The sequence below is a fragment of the Aptenodytes forsteri genome, unplaced genomic scaffold, assembly GCF_000699145.1.
Source record: "Aptenodytes forsteri isolate BGI_AS27 unplaced genomic scaffold, ASM69914v1 Scaffold15, whole genome shotgun sequence".
Taxonomy (NCBI): domain Eukaryota; kingdom Metazoa; phylum Chordata; class Aves; order Sphenisciformes; family Spheniscidae; genus Aptenodytes; species Aptenodytes forsteri.
Window position 1 is genome coordinate 24,217,407 of NW_008795129.1, and position 27,519 is coordinate 24,244,925.

Below are 27,519 nucleotides of genomic sequence, written 5' to 3' on the forward strand. Positions count from 1 at the left end.
CCGCCGGCCACGCGGCGGGCCCAGCCCCAGCCCCCCGCCGGGGAAAGCGGCTCGGAGTCGGAGCCGGAGTCGGGCGAGTCGGACTCTGAGGAGGAGAAGATCGATGAGGTGAGCGGGGGGAGCGGGGCCCCTCCCGGCGCTCGCGGCCTTCATGCGGCGCGCGGGGCCTGCGCCTGCCCTCCCCTGACGGGCCCTCGGTGCCCCCCTGCCCCGGCCATCCCCTGCCCTCCACCAGAGCCTTCCCCGCCTCTCGTGATTCACTGTAACTAAAATAAGTTGTAAAACGGTGGAAGTAAGCAGCGGGCTCGCGAAGCCGTGACTGGGAGCTGTTGGGGAGGGGGTTGTCCCCTTGTGAAGGGGGCGCCAGCAGGGCGGTGCCTCGCAAGGGGTCGGGGCCCAGCGTGGGGCCCTGGGTTCCTGTCCCTGTGTTAAAGTGTAGGTAACACGTTAGTGTGTGTCGGTAATCGGTGATGTAAAGTGTATTCGGTCAATTGTTGTTGAGAGTCTTAATTATTTTGTTTTCTTCTCTTTTAAACGTTGGAATCCCCGAGGCCGCAGTCAGTTGTACAGACTTGTGTGTAGCCTGTCCGCGTGCGTCCTTGTGTGGGACTGGAGGCAGCCACTTGAAAATAACGCTTTCAGCACAGAAGATTTGCTCAAATTTCCTTTTTGTATAAGAAAGGGGGGGGAGAAGAAAAAACACCAGACCTCACAGAAATCAAATTTTAATTTCTTTTCTGAGCTCTCTGTCTTTATATATCTGCACCTGGACATATGTGAAAATGCATTATTTAGTTGTGAAACACAACACTGAAGAAGGAGCCCCCCCCCTTCTAGGAAAGGAAGAGATATGCACTGACATTGAACTCCTATTAAAATCTTAGAATGATAAGGCAATCTGTCATTTTCACAGGACTTAAAAGAATCAAAGAATAGAAGTATCTGGGTTTTAACTCAGTACCTTTCAAATTAAATATTTTGCGAACTTGATTGTCTTCACTAGGATTTCACTTCGAGTTAATAATCTTCCTTTTTCTTAGATGAGGCCTTAGTTAGCTTATGTTAGTAAATAAAAAAAAACCCTACTTTTTTTAAAAAACTATGTAATGATAAAAAGTGTAGGTTTAATTGTGTTATCAGTCGTACTAACATGATGGAAAAGCACATTTACCATTTGCTAGAAATGTGTGCCACGTTAAATGGGTACTGACTTAGTTTGAGCTAACATGTTTATGAAGTTCTTGACTAGCTGCTAGTATTTTTTGTACTGTTCAGTGTTTGTAAACTGATACAAGTTGTTGCGCTAGTGTCTAGACACTGAAATTAAAGCTAATGGCAATAATCCTTTTTTTCCCCCCCCTTTTTTTAAGTGCTCAGCATCCCTGCATAATGTAGGTAGGACAGTGGTTTTTATTGTGGTGTTTGTGGATGAAGTTTCTTGAGTCTTCAGTGACAGGGGTTTTGAGGATGGTTTTTGTATGTCCTGCACCGGTGTGCACTATTGTGTTTTATTTGCAATTGTTTGTGCACTGGATAAAATTTGCAATATAACACTTATTTTAATTTAGTAGTCCAGCTTTTGAGGATGATATATCACTATTACATCTATTTCAGTTTGGAAGTCTTGATATAAAGATATATTGAGTTTCCCTCAATTCTTGTATAAGACATCAAGGTGCGCATTGCTAGTATTAAAGAAATGTACTGGACATTTATAACTGTACAAACTTAGAAATTTGTAAAGTCATATACTTAAAGGGCATTTGTTTCTCTTAATTCTCAGCATTTTTATTTTTGCTGTATTAGCCTTTCCCTTCGCCTCTTACCACTTCAGGTGGAAAAAGGAAAATCTCTTCCTTTATGCAGATATTTTCTTCATAGAAAAAGAGGCATGTGGTAGTTCTGTCAATCTGAGAACAACAATATGATTGCCAAGTAGGGCCTGGTTGCTGAGAAGAAGCTTTGCTTGCTGCTGTATTGTTGTATGTAGCAGAATATTGTTGCATATAACAGCTTGCTTTGCAGGCTCTTGTTTTGCATTGGATGCAATGCAGGGGGAAGAGAATAAGCACACAGTAGCAAGCTGTGGGGTTAATGATACCATTGGGATTTGAGGAAATAGCAGAAGTATGATTTTGGATGTAATTGTTTAAATGTCTGCAGCAATATTCATCTTTAGCCAAGGCATTACACTCCTATCCTGCAGTTTTAAGAGCTTAACTGCCTGGATCAAGCCTCTCTACAGTAAGAATCTATGTGGCTATGGTAAACATAATTGAGTGGACCAGACTGGAGGAACAAAGCATTAAAGGTTTGTTCACAACACAATTTGTAAGTTAGTTTTAAAAAGTTACTTTCACAGATGCTCTCTAAAGATTACAGAAGAAATGATAACGGTAACAATTGCTGAGATTACTGAAAGGTGGAAATAAGTTTCATTTCTGATGTTGACCATTACTTGTCTTCATGTTTCTTATACTTCAGCTTTGTTTTGATATAGCTTCTTGCCAAGTATGTTTGATATTCTCTATTTTACTTTTCCATAGGAAGTGAATATTGAATTCGAAGCACATTCCATATCAGACAATGACTATAATGGGATAAAGAAATTACTACAACAGGTACTTTGACTTCTTGTTAGCTTGGTTGATATGTCCATTAATAAATAATATCTAAAGAGCTATGCAAGGTCATCAGTTCACATTATCTGTATTGATTCATAGTTTTACTGTGCTTCAGCTCATGAAGATTAAATAATTACAGCCACAGTGAAGATGTGTGTCCTAAACCATGGTTTCAAGAACTTTACCCAATGAACTGTAGGGCTGTTCTTCCACAGTGTGTATAATCTTTCCATCTTCATTGTGTTAGTTGCTGCCCAGAAAACCTCGTTCAGTGTTAATCAGCTTCCTGCAGGTTTTCTTTTATAAATTACAGCCCTTAAAAACAGACAAACAAATAATGTGTCTGTTCAACATGGCAGCTTCCAGTCTTCTTTTGGCTGTTTCTGTCGTAAACCTATGCTCAGCAAGCATTCAGATCATACCAAACTCAAAAGGATACCAGGTATGCAAAATGCCAGCTTGTTGAGGGTTGAGGAGCAAGGGCTTCAAGAAGCTGATTTTTAGTTTTTACAGTATTATATTGGAGGAAGTTAAATAAACAAACTCACTAAATGGAAATTAAAAATGGAACAGTGTGTTGCATAACAACTTGGAGAAATTACTGACTTTTTTCCTACTAAGTGGCCCATGATATATCATCAGGCCTAGAACTTCTTAATTCTTGTTTCTTATTTTCCAGTTGTTTCTAAAAGCTCCTGTTAACACTGCTGAATTAACTGATATATTAATACAACAGAATCATATTGGAAGTATTATCAAGGTAAGACAGAATTTATGTTTGTAAATGAAGTACAATACTTTTTATGTTGAAATGACATAACGGACTTGCAGAAGGGGAACCTGTCTTTGTATGCTTTCTTGCTTTTTTGCTTTGAGAATAATTCTTCTGTGGGAGCTGAAATTTTCCGTGCCTACTTCCAGTCAAATAAGGAATTTGATTGATTATTTTGATTGGGGTTTTTTTTGCATATGAAAGGCATGTCACTTTTCTCCCTGAATTTTGGTGTAGTAGAGTAATAATACTGTAAATGCTGTAGAGAAGTTTGTTACCATCTCCATAAGAAGTAGGACCTTGTGATTTCCATGCATTCTCAGGATGTACAGAGATGTAAACCAAAAATATCCTGCATGCAGTTTCCTTTTGTGCGGAGTTCTTTGGGCATAGGAAAGGATCCCAAAATGAGTCCTGGACAACTTTTGCTATGGCAGTGGAGCACTCTGCAGAGGCTCCTCAGTTACTCCTGGCTAAGGAAGCTGTTCAGTACTGTATAGTGCTCAAGCTGTCACGGCCACGTTGCATTCAAACCCAAACAAGCTGCCCCCACAGCACAGCTGTGCTGTTGTACCATGTTGCATAGTATCATTGCTATGCCTTCCCTTTTTGTTCTGTGCCAACAGTTTTTCCGCCCAAGTTTAATATGATCCTTATATTACAACTGCATGACCCCCAGTTCTTTCCCCAGGTTTTTCATTGGGGAGTTTTGTTGAGCTTTTTGTTTCACTCTCTATCAAAGCTCTATTGCTTTACGTTTTTTAAGACTCTGCAGGTTTATTTCCCTATGTTAGAAACTGAGGGAAATTGGTTTTGCTTAAGATATTGCCATCCCTTGTACTGAGATGTTGCTTATTATATGTGAGCTATCAAATTCTAGCCTTTCAAAAGATCCTGCTGTACAAGATACATGTCCTGGCTCTCTATATAGCTGGCTCCAAGTACACAGAGACATTCAATGATGCGGCACTTTCATAACCATAACCAGAATTTGTAGGTTGTGTGTTTGTACAGATTACCTAGATGGTTGTCATCTGCTGAGCATCTGGAAAGGAAAACATTTCTTGCTGCAGAGAGTGGAAATAGCATGTCAATATGAGTTGTTGCTTTTTCTTTCATTAAATAGCAAGCAGAAGTCCAAGAAGACAGTAGTGACGATGATGACGATGATGATGATGAAGTCTTTGGTTTTATAAGCTGCTTAAACTTAATGGAAAGGAAGGTTGGTATTCCTCATTAACGTCTAGACAGTAATAAGTGAGACTGCGTCCTGCTTTTCTGCCTTGTATAACAAGCCTAGACAGCCGGATCAGGATTTTGAATTTTCACCATGGAGGACTATGGTCTTAAAAGTTGCACATCACTTAGCTTTCTTTTGGATTTAGTCCTGCGTAATTTGCTGAGGGTCAAACATAAAGCAAAGAGGAGAATAGAGAGTTAAAACTAGGTCTAATAAGTAGTTCAGGGTAACTGAGCTGTCGGCCTCTTGTATTTCTTCACTTTCATCTTTCGCAGCTTTTGAGTTTTCCTGTGGAGTGTACTGGTGCTGCAGGTTCTAGCTGTGTTCCTGTCAGTTAAGAACCTCTGTTTGCCCTCAGCTTCAGGGTTGGTAAATAATTTCAGAGAAATTGTACAGTGCTTTAGAGACCACTTAAGGAAATTGCCAATAGGCCTGTAGAATATTCCCTTGATATTCACATTCGAGGTTTTCTTGTATAAATAATTGTTCTGTAATGTAAAGAAAATATACCTTTTGATTCTAGGGTACACAGTGTGCTGAACAAATCAAAGAACTGATTCTAAGTCGGTGTGAGAAGAGCTGTGAACAGCATGTAGTTGAACAACTGAATAAGCTCCTAAATGACAATACTAAGCCTGTGGGTCTTCTACTAAGTGAAAGATTCATTAATGTACCACCGCAGATTGCTCTGCCGATGCACCAGCAGCTTCAGTAGGTTTGTTTGGGTTTTTTCTGACGTGATGTTGAATAGTACTTTTTCTTCATATTTTTTCAGAAATCTTATGTATATAGAACTATGTTAAGACAGGTGATACTATAGATATAAGTAAGACATGAACAGAAAAAATTATTTTCATCTCATATAAGGTCTTTAGTTAATTTTTTAAATTTTTTTAGTATCTTTAGGCTTTTCAAACTCTTTATACTTTAAGATAGAGGAAATCATTTAAGAATATGTGCTGTTCTGCAGAAATAGCTGTGTGTATATTGTTGTTTATCTTCGCATTGCAGATTATTTTTGTATCTAGGAAAATTTAAAAATGAGAGCTTTTTCTATAGCATGCTGATAATGAGCAATTTCAGTGTTTCTGCTCATGTGTTAATGTCTGGCTCTGGAATGGAAGAATTGGATTGAGGGACAGGCTCATAAGGTGGATGAGTTCTGGCCCATGAAAACCGTATGCAATGTTTTGATTAGTTTCGAGTAAATGAGTGAAGCAGGTTAGGTGCTGGTTGATCTCTACCAATTCATGGATTTGTGTCATAGGCTGGGTGACAGTAAGTAAATGAATCCACTGAGATACAGCATGTTATTGTTTTAGAGAACCAGGAAATTATGTTGGATAAGGAACTCCAGTAACCAAATTAAGATTATTTTTTTCTTTTTTTTTTTTTTTTTTTTTTTTTTCTCCTTCCTTTCTCTCGTGTGAGGTGAGATTAGAAGTCAGATTAAGTTGACTGCTGTCATGGCTCATTTAAACAATAAAATGGACCTTTAAGGAATTACTGCTTTGATATGAAAGAGAACATGTTGATAGGGTTGGCCAGGAAGGTTTTTAAAGAAAGAAATGAGATGCTTGAAGGCTTGGCTTTGAGGTTTACCACTAGTACAGCACTTGTCACAACTCAAATTCAGGTCTCAGCCTCTTTGTCTTAAAGGTTTTGGAGTGTTACAGTGACAACGTGTTTAACACAAGGGTGGGCAAGAGTATCTTCTGGCTCTTCAGTTATAGTTCCTCATGGAAGTGATAATGTGATGTATTTTCAGGAGAGTTGCACTTAGAATCATTTCACAGACTCTCTACCATGATCAAGTTTCTGGGGGGAAAAAGGGTTACATTGTGAGGTGTGGAAAGACATACTTCTATTGTTTTAAAGTGCAAATAGTATGTTTAAATACTAGGAATGTGTATGCAAAAGCTGTTTTCTGAGGCAGTCCTAAAAGAATAGGCTGCAATATGAATATCCTTTCTATACTAATACATTATAAGGTTTACTTATACACTTGTTGAGGGTTTAAATTGTATGTGTAAACATTTATTTATCTTTAGGAAAGAGTTGACTGAGGCACAGAGAACAAACAAACCTTGTGGAAAGTGCCACTATTATCTTCTTATCAGCAAGACCTTTACAGAAGCCACAAAGAGCAATTCTAAGAGGAGGGAAGGGAGAAATCAACAAAAGGAGGAATTAATGTTTGCAAATGCAGAGGAAGAATTCTTTTATGAGGTAACGTGATTCTTTTAATTTAAAATGTTTATTTTTCTTTACATATCAGCAAAAAAGATGTTTCACCTTAAATTCAAGGGGGGCTTTTAAAAAGATATGGTCACATATCTTTTAAATTAAATCCAGCTTTTTTTAGAGTAGTATCAAGAGATGAGCAAGCAACCTATTTTTGTGTATTGAACACAACACCTTTTGTATTTAGAGAATCATGGAGGGGTGTGCCATCCATAAGTCCAAATTATTAAATTAATCCTCTGTATTGGCATGAATTTACTAATCTGTTATTTGTATCAGGTCACAATTAACCTGACTATAAGATGGTATGGCGTAGACTGCCTGTGGCAGCGTTACTACCTGATAGGGTCTCCATTGCTATGAGGGTAATGGAAAAATTCAAATACCTGAAATAAGAAGAGACTTCAGGGGAAAGATCAGGTGTTACTTTGTCTTGAGGCCAGTGTCTTGGCCTTAAAGAATTAACAAACTTCATCTCTTTACTCCTATAGCAATGCTGAAGAGATTGAATTGAATGTAATAATTGTCAGGCTCGTTGAAATACTGTGAATGAAATGTCCACGTTTTTAGGACAAATGAATGGTAATAAATCCGGATATTGAATTTAGCAGCATGTCCCAGGCCGCCTGAGTTTACAAAAGTTTGAAATTCCTTTTATTTGGGGAACAGTGCAGTTGTCTTTAATCTGAATAATAAGAAATGTGAAAGACTTGTTAAATTGCTATGTCAGCTGAACAGAGAAGACTGACTGTGGGTGTGTGAATTGCAGGAAGTGCAAGTTAGCTTGAATATCTGTCAGTGAGATTCAAGCTAACATGATTTACATCACAAGTGGTGTTTAAGAGTGGCAGCTCAAACAACTGGTAGTAGCTTGCAAGGGTGCTCTAACTTAATCATGTGTCACAGCTTTAAGCACTTAGAAGAATAAAGATTCAAAAAAATGCAGAGGAATCTGTTGTTAGAGTCTCGATCAGCATCTGCGGTGCATGTTGATACTTAAATACACAGACCTCTCTTTCTTGCCCCTACATAGTTAGTCCTGTGTCAGAAAAAACAGCTGTTGAGGCTTTATTTAGATTTGGTAATGCAGTTAAATGTGTTTCTCTGAGATGTCTTCCCAAGAAACTTAACAGATGCAAAGCTCTGCATTTGTGTCGTCGTTGTTGGTATTATGTGGAAAGCTGATTTATCTATTTCCTTTTGGATACCTGTTACTTTCAAAAAATGCTCAGAATAAAAAAACTTTTGAAGATCCAAACAAGTAGCTATCACTTCCCTTTTCTGTCTCTATTCTACTCAGGACGAGTAGAATATTTTTATATTAATAAAAAGTGCTAAAATACTGAGATGAAAATATTACTTCCTATTTCCTAAGGCAACCTGTCTACACAATTCTGCTGGTTGCAAGCCAAATCAGGACAGGGGAAGATGCAGGAAATTAAATTAAAAGTGTACTTTGAAATGCAAAGAATTTTTCATTGTTCTTTCTTTTTTTTCAAAGCTTTAAAAATATTATTCTACACTATTACTGCTTTGTCAAGAGCCCATTATTTTTCATTTCTGGCAGTGCCTACCGAATAAGGTCTTTGCACATGCATCATATGGTTAATGGCAAAGGTTCCTGTTTGTAATCATTCATGACATTCTCTGTTAGAGGCTATGATATGGCTGGGGGGTTTTTTTTTTTGGGGGATTTTCAAAGCTTTAAAAATATTATTCTACACTATTACTGCTTTGTCAAGAGCCCATTATTTTTCATTTCTGGCAGTGCCTACCGAATAAGGTCTTTGCACATGCATCATATGGTTAATGGCAAAGGTTCCTGTTTGTAATCATTCATGACATTCTCTGTTAGAGGCTATGATATGGCTGTAATTTTATTTCTTGGGAAGAAGAAAAATGAAGTGGGTGAATTCATTGTTAGCTGTAGGGAATACTGTTGTAGCCTCTATGCAGTAACAAGTTTGTGATTTTCTTTCTGTGTTTCTGCCACAGCAGCGTTACCAACTGAACTTTAACTCTATGTAAACATGTTACTGAAAAACTGAAGGGGAGAAGCCTATGATGCCCATGTGTCCACAGGTGTTATGTTTTAGAAGGCCTATTTTGTATTTCTCTCTCTTATTTTGAGTGACATTTTAAATACTAATTGTGTGCTTTTATCTAAATTGCAATAATTTTCAACTCAAGTGGATAGATTCAAACTGAACATGCTTTTCTTTCTAAGTCTTTCTAGTGTTTTTAACATTCATTTTAAACATTATGGAGGATATTAGATTAAGTGGGTCTCTGTACTTAATAATGTATATGTGTTAAATTAGTGTTGGAGTGTATATCCTCCCTGAGCACACATAACGTTAATTAGATTGCAATAAAACAGTATTAAATGCAGTGAGGCAGACACTTAGAGCCATATAAAACAGAGAGAAGCCTTTTTGCACTTGTCAGTTCCCTGTGCTTTATCCTGTTCTTTCAAATGTTATTGAGGGAGCAGAAGAAAAGCTCTACTATAACCAGACTTGGAATTGATTAAAGGTTTAGGGCCTCCATTGCTCAAATTCTTTGTTCTTGGAACAAAGTCACTCAATTAATTTGATGGTTCTTCCAAAATTAAATTTACAACCTTGAGATACTGTTAGTAAATAGCAATCCTAAAAGGAGACGGGATCTTAACTTTCCCTGCAAAGGGAAGAGGTTAGATAAGTTTTTCTACTTAGGAGTTCAGTTCGTAGTTCTTAATCTGACTTGTGTGAGAACTGGAAACATTTGTTAGGTAAGTTTTTCTTATCCATCAGGCTTTTTGTCTGAGAAAGCTAATAAAAAAGGACCGTTCTATCTGTATGCAGTCTATATCACTGAAAAGAAATAATACACATTATGGACACCTACCTATTTGAAGAAGCATCCTTTATAAATATGACTTTCAATGCCTCCAGCCATCTAGAGACTGTCCAAGAGCTTTTTGAAATTCTGCTCAGGATTCGTATAAGTGCCTATCCCCTTAATATTTAATTTCTACTGGCAGTGTGAAAGAGGGGATTACTGTACCCCATATCCTTACAGATACATTAATTTTTAGGACTCTGAGCAGTTTTAGAGTAGGCCACAAAAAGAGCAGAGCCTATTCATTGCTACAGGCCTTCCACATGTTGCCCACACCAAGCTATCATCTTTAATGTAGGCTCTATTCTACCTGCACTCTCTTGCTGTTCCTTTTATCTGGGTTTTGGCTGATCTGCTAATTCTCAAAATTACACAGCTAGTGGTTTGCTCTTGTTCCAGGATTGAAGGTCTATTAAAAGCGTGATACTCCTGTTATTCGTCAAGGATCCCTGCTAGTTGGCACAATAGCTTCTAAGGGTCGGCATTTCTTAATGTGATAATATGGAACGAGATGCTGTCTTAAAACCATCTAAAATGAGGCACAGTAAGCATATAAAGAGGGCATTGATTTCCCCCCCACACACACCCTCTCAGGTCTTTTTTCTGATACCAAACTATAATGATAGCAATCATTTTAGAATTTAATATGAATTATGTAAATTCTGTGAAAAGCAAATAGTTTAAAACACTTAATAGTAGATTCTCTTGTAGGTTTTTTGGTGGACCTTTTGAGAGGGAAGAAAATAACTTCTTAATAAACGTGCATAATAGGGTCATTATTTTTACTTTGTTTAGATGATGTATTATCTTCATGCTAATCAAAAATTTTAATCCTAATGCATTTGTTTATGTTGTTTAGAAAGCCCTTCTGAAGTTCAACTTCTCTGTGCAAGAGGAAAGTGACACCTGTTTGGGCGGCAGATGGTCCTTTGATGATGTACCAATGAAACCTTTGCGGACTGTTATGATAGTTCCAGCTGATGGAATTAATGTAATTATGGATAAACTCAAAGACTATCTCTCGCTCTGAACTTTGCTATAAACACCATTTTTTATAAAGCAGCCATGCAGAATTATGACTTCACAATAGTTTCAGAAGACTGCTGTTGAGTTAGTGGTTTTGTACTGCTCAAATGCTTCCTCTGTACACTTAGAAGACAAGTAGGTGGTACAACTGCAAATATCCATCAAATTAATATTTTTAAAAATTGTATCTTATTATAGTTTGGTATCATCATTAAGCAGTTAATAAAAACCCAATGTTACAAGGAAACTTGAAGATCTGCTCAATATGTTTATAACCAAAACTAAATCGTACATTTTTGTTACGAAACAATACATGCAACTCCTTTTGTTAAGTGCTTTTTCTATGTTTCTTCTGTTAAATACGTTTGTCAAAAATTCGAAATAATTACATGGGTTAAGATGAGGATGTATATTGTATAGACTGTCTTTATTTATATTTGTCCAATATATGATAGTTCAGTCTAAAATCACTGAATAATACATCTTTGTTCAGTGGGAGTTTGGGGAAATTTTTCATTGTCTTTGCTGTCATTGTTAGTTTTCTGTTCTTCCTTCATGGTTGAAACAGGTGACAAGTGATTGATCACTTCCTGCAGAATGTCTTTACTTTCACTAGGAGGAAGATTGCTAAAGTAATACTGAGGTACCAGCTCCACGAATCTGGTGAGGAAATAAGACAAAACATTATTATTTTTTAATTGAATTTTGAAATGTTTGAATAGCTATTTCCAGGCTTCTACAGAAGACACCAGCAACATGCTGATACATACAGCTACAAAGTTGGTATTTCAGTTCAAAACCAAAACTCTCTGCAAGATGTAGTAGTAGTTTGGGCTTTCAGCAGACTTGCACTTAATGTACTCAGTCTACACTTCAGGTGATTGTCGTTCACTTCTCAATGCTGCAGGTTGCATTAAATAGTAATTTTTCTGGATTTGAACATACTTTTGGTTCAATAAAAGTATGAAAAAGGCTTTCTTATAAACATTGAAAATAGAAAAGATAGGACAGTGAAATGTATATTCTTGGTGTAAAGAGATTTTTGCAGAAGAAAGACTGTAGTCTTTTCCTGAATCCATAAACAGTTGATACGGGGTGATTTAGCTGGCTGGGTACATAAAACATGTCGAGAAAAAGATTTGCTGGAAAATAGCTTTTCAGGGAACAAAGAAATTTCCAGCTAGATTAATCTGTGAGTACACTGCTGTGTTAACTCTTCCTTGATTTTCTTCTGTATATTTTACCTTGTAAGAAACTTTTGCTACTTGTAAGGTGTTTTTTTCAGTGGATGAATTGATTACAGTTAGAGTGGCAGACATTGAGACTTACTTCAGTACCTGAACAGATCAGCACACATTAGGAAATACAAAAGGCTGACTTAAATAATGTTTCGTTTTGCATGAAAAGAGTAGTAACGGCATGAGATCAGTTCTTCCCTTTTTTAATAGTTCTGAGCTCTAATTCAGTGGGTGTTCTGAATGAAAATGAAGACATCAAGCAAAGGTACACACAATGACAGAACAATACTGGCAGCAAAGAAGTAAAATTTATTCCACGTATATTCACTAGTGACTATAGAAAGCGTGAAAAAACAACAATTTCTTCACCCTTCCAGTGATGCCAACTCCTCTTGCTTGACTAGGTATGAAGATTGTCCTTTTCTTATGCATATTTTACTGGTTTTTTTGGTTTGTTTTTGTAAACCAAAATCCCTACCTAGAGTGAATCAGTTATGCTTGGAATGTTTTCTCAACAGAACCAGAAGATAGCTATTTTTATGACAGAGATAAAGGAAAGGGAGAAGATGACTGGAGTTGACTTCTCCAAGCATTGCTGTCAATGTACACACACATCCTCACCCTGTCTGTGACTTAAGTTACGCTTTTGTGGTAGAGGTATGAGTGAAGAAACAGTTTCATCATTGTTAACTTACAGATCGGGTGATATCTCAGAGACGACTCTGATGGAATTGTCTTCCGATATACTAAACTCGTGGAATAACACCCACTCAGGAATCCTTCTGTTGTTATAATATGATGAGGAAGGATGAAGCTGGGCCACTTGTCTGTGTGTTAACATTAAGTAGTTACCTGAGCCATCTACATCACGAGCAATCTAAAAAAAAAATGCAAAGAGTTATCCATTACTTAATTGAATGTACAAGATGCATAGATCAGTGTTTGCCTATTTTACTAAAACCAGGAATTAAACTTGTATTCAGATACTTTCAACTGGAGAGCCTAAACCTCTTCCCAAATTTCTGTGGGAAAGCTAGGGGCTGGATACTATGAAATGAGGCTTAGAGTTAAAGAAAGTGCCTGCAACAAATGAGGGCAGGCTTATACAGTAATTATCTGAACTTGGCAGTGGGCTTTGAAGGGTCTGTGTGAAAAAAGATGTATTCTTAAAGAATTATGAGACTTTAAAATACAATGTGTGGCCGGGCACTTGAAGTAGCGTAGTTTGGAGGGATTATTCTTGTATTTAGGTAGAGCATAGTGGTGTGAAGGAAAGCATGTTTTCAAGTGGGAATAAATTGATCGTTCTTGTTTATGTTTACAATTACAGTTACAGTACCTCATTTGGTTGAGATGAAGAAAGCTGTGTATTATATATACCTAAACATATTCAACAAGTCAGTTCTCTGTTTCCAGGGTATTTTCACAAAAAAGTCTTCAAAAAGGAAGTAATGTGTGAGAGAATATTACAAGTTAAAGAGTTTTTTGAGGTAAAAAACTTATTTGAGTGAAAGGCATATTGACAGTTTTCCTCTTGCAGTGAAGTGTGGGGACTTCATGCTGTGATAGCTGAACCCCAGAGAGAAGGTTGGAATTGACAGAAGTGTTTGATAAACTGTGGAAAAAATGGCTTTTATCCTTTCTGATGATCAAAAGATTTCACTACCTAACAAGTTCTCTGGAAGCATTCTATATAAGTTAACAATGCAGTAAGTGAAACTACAATATTTTTCCTTACGTGCATAAAGTAACCAGATAAGAGAGATTTCTTAATGCTTAGTATATTTTCTTTTGATCCAAAGTCCGGTTCCGAAATGGGAAGTTCAATACGCTTCATAATCTCTACTAGTTCGGCTCTGATAATTCCTGCCATCCTCAGTGCAGAACAGCTTAGAAAATAATCACGACACCATTTCTCATTACTGTAGTCTGTGGAGGAAAAAACAGTATTTGGGGTTGAAGCAAAGTCTTACTGATAGGTACTATCCACAGATACTGCTTTGTAAAATGCTCTTTGACTGGTGCAATAGATTAAAAACATTTTTGAGTGAGTAGCTGTGTCAGAGCTGTCCGAAATTCTGATAACAAAAACCATATGGACAACCTGGGCTCATAGATCTTGCTTGTAAAGTGAGTGGGCAATACTTGATATCCTTGCTTAGTTTTATGGAATTTTAGCTGTATTTTTCTGAATAAAAATGTTCAAAATCCCTTATTTGGTCTGTAAAAAGTAATAGCCTTGAATAGAATAGCAACTCTATTTTCAGGCTTTCTGGATTCAGGCCAGGATATGGAACCGAAATCACATTTGTAGTGCTGGTGATGATCCTGCATGCTGGTAAAGGACAAGTTATCTTGGATCTTTCTTCAACGTTCAGCATGACTCAATGTGAAACAATCCTACTGTCCTGTCTTAAGTTTTTACTTAGTATATGCAAATCTATCACTCCAATGTCTAAGTACTTGTAAAGTGAGTGGGCAATACTTGATATCCTTACTTGGTTTTATGGGATTTTAGCTATATTTTTCTGAATAAAAATATTCAAATTATTTGGAAAAAGTATGCTGTCACGCTGGCAACTCCAGAGAGACATAGATCACTGCAACATGCTGGGGCCTTGCCCATGCCTACCGAGCCCTGTTCAACATTATTCTCATACTAAATCCAAAACATAGCACTATACCAGCTACTAGGAAGAAAATTAACTCTACCCCAGCTGAAACCAGGACATGGACTCAGGCTAAACAAATGTGAGCAAGATGTCTGAGCACAGGAAAACACTATAAAGAGCTTCTGACTGCTGTGCAGTCCCCTGGCTTTTATTTGGTTTCCTGTAAATGTGAACTTTACTAATTTCAATTTTTTCCCTTAAACTTTTCTTTTAGTTGACAGCTATCAGAAAAACACCAGAATTTTTGGGCTGCTGGGGGAATCAAGTCCCTTCTCAACTGTGTTTATGTCGTTTCACATCTTAAACCTGGATTATGTGCTCTTACAGGAGGAACCATCTTTCTGTTTTTGAACAATGTCACTTCAAGTGACAATAGTAATAGTGCTGACGTGTCCTTGTTGGATGAGGTACACTGTCCTAGGTCACTTTCAATTAGTTAATAAACTAAAACTAATGTTCATTTGTAACGGCTACTATCTTAGGTTTCTCTTCTCTGTAAATTGGCAATTCTAGAAAGAATCATTCAAAAAGAGTTTATGAACGAAATGCCAATAGTTTTGGGGGTTTTGGTTTTTTTTTTCAAAATTGGTTATAATATGCTTCATTTTGTCTGGTATGGGTACACTTACATTGGCTTGTGGAGTTTGCACTGGCTTCCTTGAAGGCGTTGAAGACGTTGATAAGAGTAAAGTGATCTCCCGCAGGGTGTGAGAATTTTCGCCAGCAAGTAAGAGCAATCTCTTCAGTTCCAGGAGGAGCGTGTAAGAAGCAATTAGGAGCTTAGAAAAAAATCAAGCTGGTGGTTATTAAGACACGTAGGTGCATGCACAAATAGTAACTCCACTGATACTTTTCTTTTTTTCCTTTCTCAGTTCCCTTTAATCTTCAGTGTTGAATTGCTGCTGAAGAATCTATTGCGTTCACTAAGGTTTTATTTATGTGGCCGTTCTTTCGATCTCTTGTTTAGTTAATTTGTGCTGTAAACACAAAAGAAGGTGACAAGCTTTCTCCTAGGCTGATGCCAAAAGTGCTTCATAATGGCATGATCCAGTTTATCCAGAATCCAAGCATATGGTTTCTTTAATATAGAAAGAAACTAAATCTATGGATGTAATGCCTTAATTTGCTCATATATGTTTAAATTTGTGCCTTCCAGTGCATTTTACTTCTGTTGTGGTGCTGTGCTACATAATTGTGTCTTTTGAGACGGTTGAGCTTTTTAAAAATGAAAATGTGCCTATGCTCAATCGTTTACATTTGTTTTATGTACTTAAAAATTTTATCACAAATTTAGGCCCACTATTAAAAATCAAGCCAGCTTGAGCATAAAACCAAGTTGTTCCATAAGGAGAAGAACTAACGCAGCTTGGTATCCTGTGGGTTATTGTCCTTGCAGCCTAAGACTCCTCACCAATTTCTGGGCCTAGGGTATTCCCTCTGGGCAGAGCATAATAATGCTGTGCCACAAGATTCTCTACAGACAAGGTTAAGCTGTGGCTGTTGAGCAGTAGATAGCTCTCAAGCGTTGGTTCTGTACTAGGGTTATGCCATAAAACCAGTAGCATAGTGCTATATGGATAGGAGGCTGCTGTGGAGAGAAGTGAGACAGCTAAATATTGCTGGAGCCAGCATCACTATGTAACAGAGACCTGAAAGTATCTAAGTCTAGCCTTGTCCTGCACTATCTGGTGGGATCGTGAGAAGTCATTGTCATTATTTGCTCTTTGAACTTCTAGAGTTACCCTCCTCTCAGTTTTCCTGAAATCTTTGGTTTTGTGCATCTTTGATGTATTAAGATTTCAATAGCAGCTTTTGCAGAATGAATAGGTTTTAACTCTCTGGGGTTTATGTGTTGGTTTGAAAGCTCTGTCACATCAAATGAAAGAAGTTCTATAGTTAACAACCTTCTAATATAAATGTTCTTGCTCCAGACTTCACGTGTCCAGCGTTTGGGGCCAGCTGGTTTGTCTCACAGTGCCATGTAGGAGCAGTGATACATCTGGACAGAATGGTATGGATACTTAAGGTTAGTTAGTTTCATAAAATATTTAAAGTGCAGAAACAAGATTACAAAGTAATTTTTTGTAGGTCAACAGTTCAACATTGTTTGTAATTAGAATTTCCCCTAATTTGCTGCTTCAGTCTGTAACAAATGTACGTGAATATGAGATAAGAAAGCTTATTTTGAAGGAATGTTCTGTCTATGCTTTCTGACAAAAGGTTGGAAGTTAATGGGGCATCTGAAGCATGGAATCGGAGTGCTAGTTATGAATTCATTACTTGTGTTTCATTGTATGCTTAAGGTAAAGACTTAAACAGCCAAAGGCATTAATTTACTTGAAATAAGCAGGATGTGAATAACAAAAGTTTGCCTTTGGGTTGCCCTTGTGAATAGGCTTTGAAAGAGTCTGCGTGGATTTGGCAGGTGACACAAGCCATGCAGTAAGACATTATTTATGAGTACCTGTTACCATGGCCGCAATGGTGAGCATTTCATCAACGCACTCAAATTCACATGAAGCCAGAATTGACTTTGACAGTTGTGGATCCAGGGGAAATTCTGACATAATAATTCCAAATTCAGAAAGGTTTCCATCATTATCCAGGGCTGCTAGATAATCGAGATCTTCCAAAGCCTGCATCAGGCTTTCAGGAGCTGATAAAAAGGAAAGATAATTCAAATTCTTGAGAATGGCTACATATAAATGAATGGCTGAATTCTCATTATAATATTTCCGTTGTATATTTTCTATGTGAAAATGATAGAAGTCAGCTTCTATCATTTGACAACAGGTAAGAAGAAAAAGTAATAAATGAGAGGAACGGAAGGCTGAGAATGTTCTGGAGGAAGAAAATAAGGGGTGACAATTACAGGGCTGCAAATAACTTTATTGATCTTTTCTATCAGAGCAGTTTTTGTCAAAAGTCAAGACACAGTGAGTGCTGAATAGTGTATTGCACCGAGACTATGTAAAAAAACTTCCCCTATTGGCAATCTTCAGGTATCTTTTGTGTGCGTGTTCGTTCTTTTTAAACAGGGGTGGTCACATTTGAGGGGTGTTGAGAGAGACACAACAGCTCTAGGAAAAAGAGGAGTATAACCAAAAGACAAGCATTTACAGAAGTTGTAGCTGTCTTACCATTCTTGCAGGTATTTGGAGTTCTCTTGGTTGCTTTTTTTTTTTTTTTAAACAGTTTTTCATGATGTGAGAAGAAAAATGGGAACATAGTAAAAGAAAATGTCTCCCCAGCAACTGGCTGTGCTTTCTCACTGCACGAAATTAAATGTTCAGTTTTTCCTTATTGTAGGTTATAACTTCCTTACAACCTACATAGGTAGAAGTGAGAACAGTGAGGCAGAAAAAATAATGACTGAATATAGGAAAATAATTAGGTAGGCTGAGAGACTAATTTTGGGAAAAAAGTAGGAAATAAGTGAGTTTGGGCCACACAGTGAGTAGGGAGCATGAGTATGAGATGGATTGAACAGAGGCAAACATGAAGGATATCATGAGTTAGAGTTTAGCGTTTAAGATGGGGGTCTGAACAGTGAAAACAGAGGAGAACAAAGACTGAAGTGATGGGTTTGTATCTTAGATGTTAGATAAATGCAAGTGGAGGCCTGCCAAGAGTGTTTGGTAGGGAGGTTTGCTTCTGCATACGTTGAACACCAAGCTTTCAGGCTACAGTGGTCCACGTGCTTTTTCTGAAGACTGCTGGAGCATCAACAATTAATTCAGTTAATTGTTCAATTAATTCAGTTTTGATCAATGGTATATTAAGCATATTCTATGAGGAGTACCTCCACAAATCAGGTGTATCTTCTTCTTTCACGGATGAGGGTGAATGAAAACAACAACCCACAAGATTTGAAGATACAAAAAATGGCTTATACACACGGACACAAATACACCTTTTTCATCAGTTATCATGTCATCTCATCAGTTATTTCTCGATAGACCAAAAGGTGGCATTTGCAGTAGCTGTTCTGAACCTCTCAGCTGGATGGGAGTAAATAACGAAGGAGTTTGACAAAGGATCTCCTTTCTCATTAGGTATCTTGCTGAATTTCTCCATTATCACTTTTTTTTCATTATTTTTCTCTTGCTTTTCTAACTCTGAGGCAGTGGAAGGTAGAATCAGCTTGTGTATACCCTAGCCCTTTTACTATTATTGACTGCTTTTTCTTTTGATAGATGGTGCCAGAAGAATGTGAAGCGTTATTCTGACATTTTTTTTTTTAGATCTTGAAAAAATTAGTCTAAGTGTTTTCTCAGTGGCACTTTGTTCTGCTGAAAGAATGGTGTAATGAATTCAGACCCTCCCAGTTGCAGTGATAAGAAAACATGTCTGAAAGGACCGGATTAAGCAAATCAGTACTTAGAATGAGAACTTGAGCAGGTCTGTAGGAAATCTGCTGTTGATGAAAGTAGGTCCCTTTGGCAAAACAAGCATAGAAGAGCTTTATGTGCAACCATGGAGGCTACAGTTCTGGGGCTAGAGAGAGTGAACCTGAAAGCTGAGTAGAAGTTGTCAAGCCTACACTCTCCAAAAAGTAGTTGCTAGAGCATGAAAGACATGGTGGAAATTTGGGAACTCTTGAAGTGTGAAGGCTCTTTCTTCCCAGCTCTTTTCAAAGGTAGATTTCTATTCCAGGTCTTATTGTAATGGTCAATATCTTTTATGAGTGCCAGTTCATTTAAATTCGTAACTGCTCTCCTATCACTGCAGCAACTTTCTTCTTATTCCAGTTTAAGGAACTGTTTGATATTTTTTCTCTGTTTTATGGATAACAAGTTAAATTCTAGTCCCATTGAAGTTGGTGGCAAAAATTCCACTACAGCAGGACTTGGCCTCATCACCAGCCAAGCATACCCAGCTCTGGGAAACTAACGACTGCACTGGCAATTTTTCATGCTTCTGTGGGCTGCTGTCAGTTTGCATATTAATGTCAAAAAAATCTCTAAATAAAAAACCCAAAACATAACCACAGCTACCCACACAGGCAGGGTGTGTATTTGTTCTTATGTCTTCATTAGTAGATGACTAGAAATAATTTCTTGCTTGAATTCATTATGAACGGGAACCTGTCTTTGGCAGCCTACTTCTGCATCACGAAGATTAAAAGCAAAGCAAGCCTGTAAAGAACTGGTACGTCACATTTAGTCATAATGCCGCACTTCAGGTGCCCTGCCTTCCTGCAAGAAAATCTTGAGTTTGGGTTTTTACTTCGTTGGCAGTGAACTGTTAAGTTTATTGCCATCGCTCTGTAATTAACTAGTTATAATGAAGTAAAAAAAAAAAGTAAAATGGGAAGCAAGCAAGCACCTGTTGTTTTTAACCCTTTTCTGTTACTAATGTCTGAAGGGAAAAAATATTAATTCCCCTTACATGAGCTTTTACAGAAATTCTACAGCATGTACATCTGTTAGTGTTGTGACTTCACTTAATTTTAAAACACTTACTGTTAGTTTTCAGAGAAATTCTCTCAGGTGTCTGTAAATTCCTGCTAAAACTGCGGACCTGTTTCATTTCAGTATTAGAGTTCATACCTCTGCCTGTACAACGTGATGGGGTTTTGTCTAGAGAGAACATTTGTTATCAGACATATGAGGTTTAATGGGATAAAAGATGGGCCCTTGCAAAAGCTAAAGCGTCTGAAGAGAAGATACTTAGGAAGTTTAAAGAAATGAAAAGTAACAGCTGATGAAGAGTAAGAGTCAGTGACAGGAAATAGATATCAGTGATTGAAAATACAGGGAGAGTAAAATTGTCATTCAGACATATAGTAATTACTAGGAAATCATGGAAAGCTAATTTCCAGAAATCAACAAAGTAGTTTGTGCTAGAACTTACAAAATATATGGTTATATGGCAGCCAATTTCAATCCCCTGATAGCATCAGTAATTTGCATTTTTATGCCATAGAGTTAGTTGTCTTGAGATTTATAAGCACAAATTACTTCCCTATTTTGCTGTGAGTGTTACACAAAAAAAAAAAAAAAAAGGAAAAGACGACTCCTGGAGTTTTATTGTGCTAGAAAGGACAAGATAGTAAAGGTAGATTAGAGCTGGTGAAAGAACAGTAAAGAAAAAAAAAAACCAACCAACCAACCAAAAAGAAAAACCAGAAAACCACAACAAAAATAGAATATGACTTTCAGATATGGGTCTGCGTTTTGAGGCACAAACTCAGTAAAAAGCCATTGTAAGAACAGCAAATGCTCATTTGAGAGTTCTTTATGGTATGGTTCCTATTTAAATAAAAACTATGATTAAAAAAAAGTAGTGTAAATGTTTAGATATGGAAAGCTCTTCTTTAAAGAACAGAAACCTGCATTGTCTTATAATGATTTCTAGCAAGCAAGTATCATTATTTTTAGGTGTGCTTGCCAATGCCAACTACTGCTGCCATTGAGGCAAACCGCAAGGCTTTGTGACTCAACTGCTGCTTTCACAGGAGCAAAGTTAAAAAGAATCCTCAAGATGTGTCCTGTGCTTTCAACAAGAAACTGTCACATCCCTGGAAGTTTAAAAGGTATTTTCTTATCTGATATTTTCTTTCCCTTGCCTGTGTTCTTTGGCTACTTAAGACTGGGTTGCTCTGGAATTGTTTCAGGAAATCTGACCAGTTTTATATAAATACATATCCTATTGATCATACTTAGACTTAGTAAAGCAAATATGTAACTAAATGTTATTGTTAGCACTGAAATTGTTTATCTGAGAGTTTCAAGCTGACTTAAAATTATATTCTCTGTTTCACATTTTTTTATAACTTTGACATGAACAGAGTAAGTTATGTTTCTGGAGGTAGCTGCGCCTTTAATCTTTTCAGTATTACATCCTACATGGCTGAAATTGAAGTGCTTAAGGTGTGATAAAATAAATACAAAAGTATTATTCTTGTTGCATAAGGAAGCAAGTGATTTAGCGATTTGCCCAAAGTTCTGTAATAAGTGAATATTAGAGACAGGAGCGAAATGTAAATTTCATGATTTTTAGTAGTCCATTTACCTGCTATATTGTGCTTATCTGGAGGATCCACGGGTCCTGTGTTCTGGTCTCCTACTCTGTGAAAATGTTGAGTATGTAAAATACCTTTTTCTTGATAAATCTTTTCTTTCCACGGAAATAACTGTTATAAAGTTACGGCTGACATGAATGTCAGGTGAAGGGATGTTGTCTTTAAAGAGCTGATTCACTGCCTGGCAAACCACAAGTTTTTCCAGCTTCTGTTAGGCTTAACAGCATGAAGAACTGCCAAAGTAATTACTGCAGGGAGAACAGTTCCTGGGGAATGGCGTTTTCTGTTACTGTTTTTTAACATTGCTCCTTGGATAGCAAACTGAAGGTACGGGGAAATCTAGTGCCAGATTTTCTTCAAATTATGCAAAGATTTTTCTTCTGCAAGGACAAGCTGCTGTGTGCAGGTTTCATCTTGATTCTCTTTTTTTCCCTATAACTTCTGAAGTAGGATTTTTTGTGAATCTGTCATGCTCTGAAGCCACCAATTCTATAGCTGTTATTTTGAAATTATAGTTATAGTTGATCATTAAAAATTACTTTTCCAAACTCATACTTTGCAGTCTTTCCATTCCCCCTTACGCTGCTTCTTCACTCCTCCAAGCTGGCTGGTAATGGTCCCTACTGTACTTTTCTGCCAGCAGGGACAGCCAGGACAGAGGCTGACCTGCATTTTCCTAATATAAATATACCAAGTAATATCCGCACACCAGGGATAGCACTGACTGTTTAGTGAAGTCGGTTTTCTATCTGCTTTATGTCATCCTCAAAGCATATACGTGACTGTGCAACATGTATATCCACAAAGAGTATAATTTAAAGAATATTATATAATGGCATAAAAAATATTTTTAATCACTTCGGTTTCTTTTGTTACTCTCTAGTGAATGACATGAAAGTAGTCCAGCTTTAACAGTTCTGGGCTACCCCTTCTCATTTTTGGGGTGCCCTTTGTGATACCAGCTCCCTATTCTAAGTAATTGGCTACATTCAGTGTGGTATGTGGTCAGTTATTGGGCTATACGTACTGCCCTGACTCCCATTCCTGATGCCTCTTGTCCTATGGATATGGCACTGCTGCTAAGGGTCAGGTTGTCCAGTCCATACTTTGCTTCCTGTGTTTGTTTGCTGTCTGGTCCTTACCTCCTCCAATTCCTCTTACGCTTTTCCACTGATTTGTGCAGTACAGACTATGAAGTATGTGGCCGTGTCTATGCTATCAGAAAGCTTTTCATTAGGAGATACATAATACTATCTAATCGATGAAATTCAGAAATTAAAACATCAAAGAATCAACAAGCGAACTTAAGATAATAAATCTGCCATGAAGTGATCTCTGTTGAGCAGACCTTAAATTGTGCATTGAGTTTCTGTCTTTGACAGTCTGTTTTTAACGAAAAAATTCGCAAACAGATTTTGTTTCTGAAACAATTTGAAATTATTTGTATTTATACAACTTTTGTTCTTATGGATATTCTAGAAATATATTCTCAGTGGGGTTATAATAGCATAGGTCTCAAATGTCATGGTATCCATGATTATCAACAAATATTTTAATCTGAAAATTGTTTATGGTAATTCTGCGTGAATGCAGAATCTGGAAACTGCTTTCACCTTGATTTCTTACGGAAATTTTACATGGCTTCATCTTTATACTGGTTTGCATAGTTTAAATAAGGATTTTCCAGTGATTTACAAAAAAACATAACGTTGCTGTAATCTATGGGAAAGGAGTTCTTTTGTCCCATTATATAACACAGTAAAGATCTAGCTGATTAACTGATAAAAATGTAAACACATCCCTGTTATAGTGGCACAGGAATTCAAATAATGCACTTCAGAACTGCAGTGCCAAATACATTTTCATATGGCTCATGAATTCTAAAAAGGGTAACAAGTCTGCTGCATTTGCTCATCTCGATTATAGCATGAATTAAATGCAGCAGCTGTAAGTCTGACATGTTTGTTGCTTTTGTAATGCAGTAATGAGTCAGAGTTAATCCAGGCTTTTATTTTTCCTCAAAAAGCGGTAGAAAAAAAACTTGTGCACGTTGTTGTTGAGCAGAAATAAAATGTTTTACTGATGTAATTTTTGTTTCTTTCCTTATCTGCTATATGTTCTCTACTTCACGTACAGGGAATGGACTGTGAAGTACTTCGCTTTGAATTCTTGCTATGAATTTTGGTGTACTTTTGATTTGTTTATTCACCAGTTCATGTCCATATGTTACTCTCTCATCTCAGTGAAAACATTATTTTGTTTAGGAGAAATCCAGCTTGGGTTAAAAAACCCAAAGCCTCCGTCTGTTTCAATTGCAAAGAAAACTTGAGAAGGTTAGCTGAACAGAAACGGTGTGTAGGAAAGCCTGTGGCATGTGTGGCACATGGGAGGTACTGCAATGTGTTTACTCCCTTTACTCAAAGGGAAATCAAGTCCAAGGAGGCGAAGAGATGGAATAGTCAAGCCCAGGACAAACTGTGCTGGGGAGAAATAGAAAGGCTATTTGTGTTTTTAGTATCTGTATGCTCTGAACAGCCCTTGATTTGGCCAGGTCAAATGAGAGCATATAGAAATACTGCTATGGTTTTTTTGTTTGCTTGTTTGTGGGGGGGTTTTTGGTCCAGTTGATCTTGTGCCATGTTTCGTTGAGGGTGGGCAAATTGGCTTTGTATACATTGGTAGTAGGTGTGAATAAGAGCTGTTTATGCCCAGGAGTTTTCTTAGGGTGAGAAAAGCCACACTGCTTGTTTTGTGAACTTTGTTGCTCATCTTTTTCACTTAGGTCTGTATACCATCTCAGAGACCCCTCCTCCTCTTCCTCAGCCTTTTTCATCACTTCAGGTTACAGAAGGCTTATGCAACTAAACTGACTGCAGCAAAGATAATGAAGCCTTTTTGGGAAGCTAAAATCTCTTGCTCAAGAGAGGACATTTTCCATCTCTGATAGCTCATCTCTTTGCCTCCTCTGCAACACTCTCCTGCAGTACGTAATCCAGAAAGGTGTAACATCTATTTGACCTTATGACTAGCAATGAAAAAGCTTCAGGGCTACCCTTTAACTGGGAACCAGAGGTATTCAGAGCTGGGCAGCAAGGACTCCATGGCGTGACTTTAGGGTCAGTCTCTGCTTCTGCTGGAGGATGTTGTGCTTCTTTAGCCATCGGAGACCTGTGTGGCATTGAGTGTGTGCAGCAAATTGGAGCTATCTCAGCACAGAATGAGAAAACTTGAGCTTTCACAGGCTGAGATCATTGACCCAAATATCTTGGGAGGATGAAAGGCCCAAAAGAAGGTTTTATGTGGTTGAAAGGTTGACGTGTTTTTTGTTCTGTAAGTTGGTCCAATACAATAACTAACTCCCCTTACAAATTTGCTTACTTCAGTATTCCTGTTTCTTTCAGACAAACGTATTTCACACCAGGTACTTCAAACTGTCTGTATTCTGATGGTGTGAGCTTTATAGTCATCTCTGGAGAATTGTGGTGGGGATATAACTTAAGTGTTAGTAGGAGAGAGGTTCGTTGCCCGCTCAGAAGTGGGAAAAAGACAGCCCCAAGGCAAAGAAAGCCAATGTGTGATCTATCCTAGGATAAAGGAAGAGTTGTACTAGACAATTAAAGCAATGTTTCAAATGTTTAATTGCATGGGGCCTTAAGACAGGAAGGAGACCAGGAAATTGTGCAGACTTTCTCATCTCCTTTCAGTGGACCCCCTGCAGTGTTTGTGGGATTTTTTTTCTTTGTTCAAACAGTTTGTCTAACATTCCTCACACTGTTTCAGTAATTCCTCAGAGTTTTCAATACCTTGACCTCACACTTTTGATCTAGTTAGCAAAAACTTTTTCACATTTGATGCCCATCCAAGTAAACCTGATGCATTCATCAAATGCCTTTGCAATTTTGTACACATCAGCAAGATGCTTTCTTCAGCTGCATTATCTCAAAAATACAGACAAAACTTAGAATACCTACATCTGTGAAGTCCTTAAATACCTCTAGCATTTCATTCTCTCTGAATACCAGCCGTCTCCATTGTGCTTTTAAATCCAAAAATACTGAATGCTTTTCCTAATGTAACTTTACTAATTCATTCTACAGTTCAAGAACAACTTTCTTCATATCCAGTAAAAGCACTGATATGTTTTAGAATTTTTAAATTTTTTTTAGTAAAATACTTTCTAAATTTGAATGGAAGCCAACTGTATTCCATAACCATTTTCCATGAAGGTTTCCTAGATTCAACACAGGAGGTGACACTCACAAGGCCAAAATACTCCTATTCTCATCAGTCTTGAATTAGTTACCACTCAGACTGGCAATGTTTTTTCACCTTTCTTTTAGGCATGTTTCTGCTAAATGGGCAAACAAGGGAAAAGTAGAATAAATTCTACTTAAAAATTCCACTTACAGTCTATCACAACATCCAACAGTGGGAATTAAACTCTTTATTACTGATTAATTACAGTGCACAACACATGGAAGACAAGTGATTGTGTATGTGCATGAGGAAAAGGAGGATAATATAAGAATTCTTCGTATTTGCACTGGAAAATTACCATAAATGAAGCTAGCAATAGGTCACATGATCCCCAAACCAGTGAAATCAGTGCTATTTCCCTCACTTTAATTGGCTTCAAATCAACAGCAGAATTTGCAGTGCTACTTGGGTTTTGTGGTAGGTCAGAACAGAGGAGAATATAATATTTCTTCTATAGAAAAAGCCCTAAAATATGGAGGGGGGAAAAAAAAAAAGCAACAACTTTTGTCACACTCTTACCTCAAAATTCAGTGTATTCCCTGTCTAGTATTGAAAGTTTATTCAGGTTTATTTTATAAATAATATTGTCTTTAAGTAACAGCTTATTGTAAATTTGAGGTAGGAGATGCTGGAGGATAAGAAGAAAGCTGATTTCCTCCAAATATATCTCCTAGGTAACAACAGTAGTTTATTTGGGTTGTAAACTTTTGATTAAAGGAATATATTTTGTTAGATATCTGCACAATGCCTTGTACAATGGGACACAAGTTTTCTTTGTGAGTTCCAGGAAAATAATATGAAACCTAGATGAGAAGATATTTGGAATATTGATTTTTTTTTTTTTTTTCATTCCAATTCCATTCAGATACTTTATGGTCTTTTTCAGAGCTAACAGTTCATACACGGTACCATTTTTCTAAGTGCAACTATTGCATTGTGAACTGTTCTAGCAGGTAAGTGGTAAAAGCAGTTGCAATATTGTTACAAGTACTTCAATAAAAAACAGTACTGAGAATAACAGGACAAAATTAATCTTTAAAAAACTGCCATTCCAATTCCTTTCAGATACTTTATGGTCTTTTTCAGAGCTAACAGTTCATACACGGTACCATTTTTCTAAGTGCAACTATTGCATTGTGAACTGTTCTAGCAGGTAAGTGGTAAAAGCAGTTGCAATATTGTTACAAGTACTTCAATAAAAAACAGTACTGAGAATAACAGGACAAAATTAATCTTTAAAAAACTGCAAAAGGAATAATAAAAATATGGAAAATTGGTGCATCATCATTACCCGGCCTGCTTATGAAGTCACAGTGTCCAAAGCCTGCTATATCCATCCTCTTCAGGAAGAGAACCATGCTAGTTAGCTTTGATTCCTGTATTTTGGCTGGTAGATGTGGTTTCATTTCTTTGTATGTAAATTCTTCAGGATACAAGCAGAAGAGTTTTCCTGGAAGAGATTTTGGGAAAATTACCTTTTTTTGGTGGTTTTTTTTTTTTTTTTTTTTTTTCCCACTAAATTTTTTTTAAAATTTT

At 37.2% G+C, this 27,519-nt stretch overlaps 2 protein-coding genes across 2 annotated transcripts in view; one reads left to right on the plus strand and one right to left on the minus strand.

The window, feature by feature from the left end:
* The window catches only part of BCCIP (BRCA2 and CDKN1A interacting protein), an 11,259-nt gene extending 223 nt beyond the window's left edge, over positions 1 to 11,036 (plus strand). The window contains exons 2-8 of the mRNA XM_009278120.1: positions 25 to 108; positions 2,547 to 2,621; positions 3,304 to 3,384; positions 4,523 to 4,618; positions 5,160 to 5,347; positions 6,688 to 6,865; positions 10,623 to 11,036. Coding sequence (XP_009276395.1) covers positions 25 to 108; positions 2,547 to 2,621; positions 3,304 to 3,384; positions 4,523 to 4,618; positions 5,160 to 5,347; positions 6,688 to 6,865; positions 10,623 to 10,793 — 873 coding nt within the window. The 3' untranslated portion in view covers positions 10,794 to 11,036. The remainder of the gene's footprint in view (positions 1 to 24; positions 109 to 2,546; positions 2,622 to 3,303; positions 3,385 to 4,522; positions 4,619 to 5,159; positions 5,348 to 6,687; positions 6,866 to 10,622) is intronic.
* Positions 11,037 to 11,242: 206 nt separating this feature from the next.
* The window catches only part of DHX32 (DEAH-box helicase 32 (putative)), a 27,051-nt gene continuing 10,774 nt past the window's right edge, over positions 11,243 to 27,519 (minus strand). The window contains exons 6-11 of the mRNA XM_009278122.2: positions 27,275 to 27,433; positions 17,164 to 17,355; positions 15,329 to 15,478; positions 13,766 to 13,956; positions 12,723 to 12,904; positions 11,243 to 11,449 (exon numbers count right to left, since the gene is read on the minus strand). Coding sequence (XP_009276397.1) covers positions 11,257 to 11,449; positions 12,723 to 12,904; positions 13,766 to 13,956; positions 15,329 to 15,478; positions 17,164 to 17,355; positions 27,275 to 27,433 — 1,067 coding nt within the window. The 3' untranslated portion in view covers positions 11,243 to 11,256. The remainder of the gene's footprint in view (positions 11,450 to 12,722; positions 12,905 to 13,765; positions 13,957 to 15,328; positions 15,479 to 17,163; positions 17,356 to 27,274; positions 27,434 to 27,519) is intronic.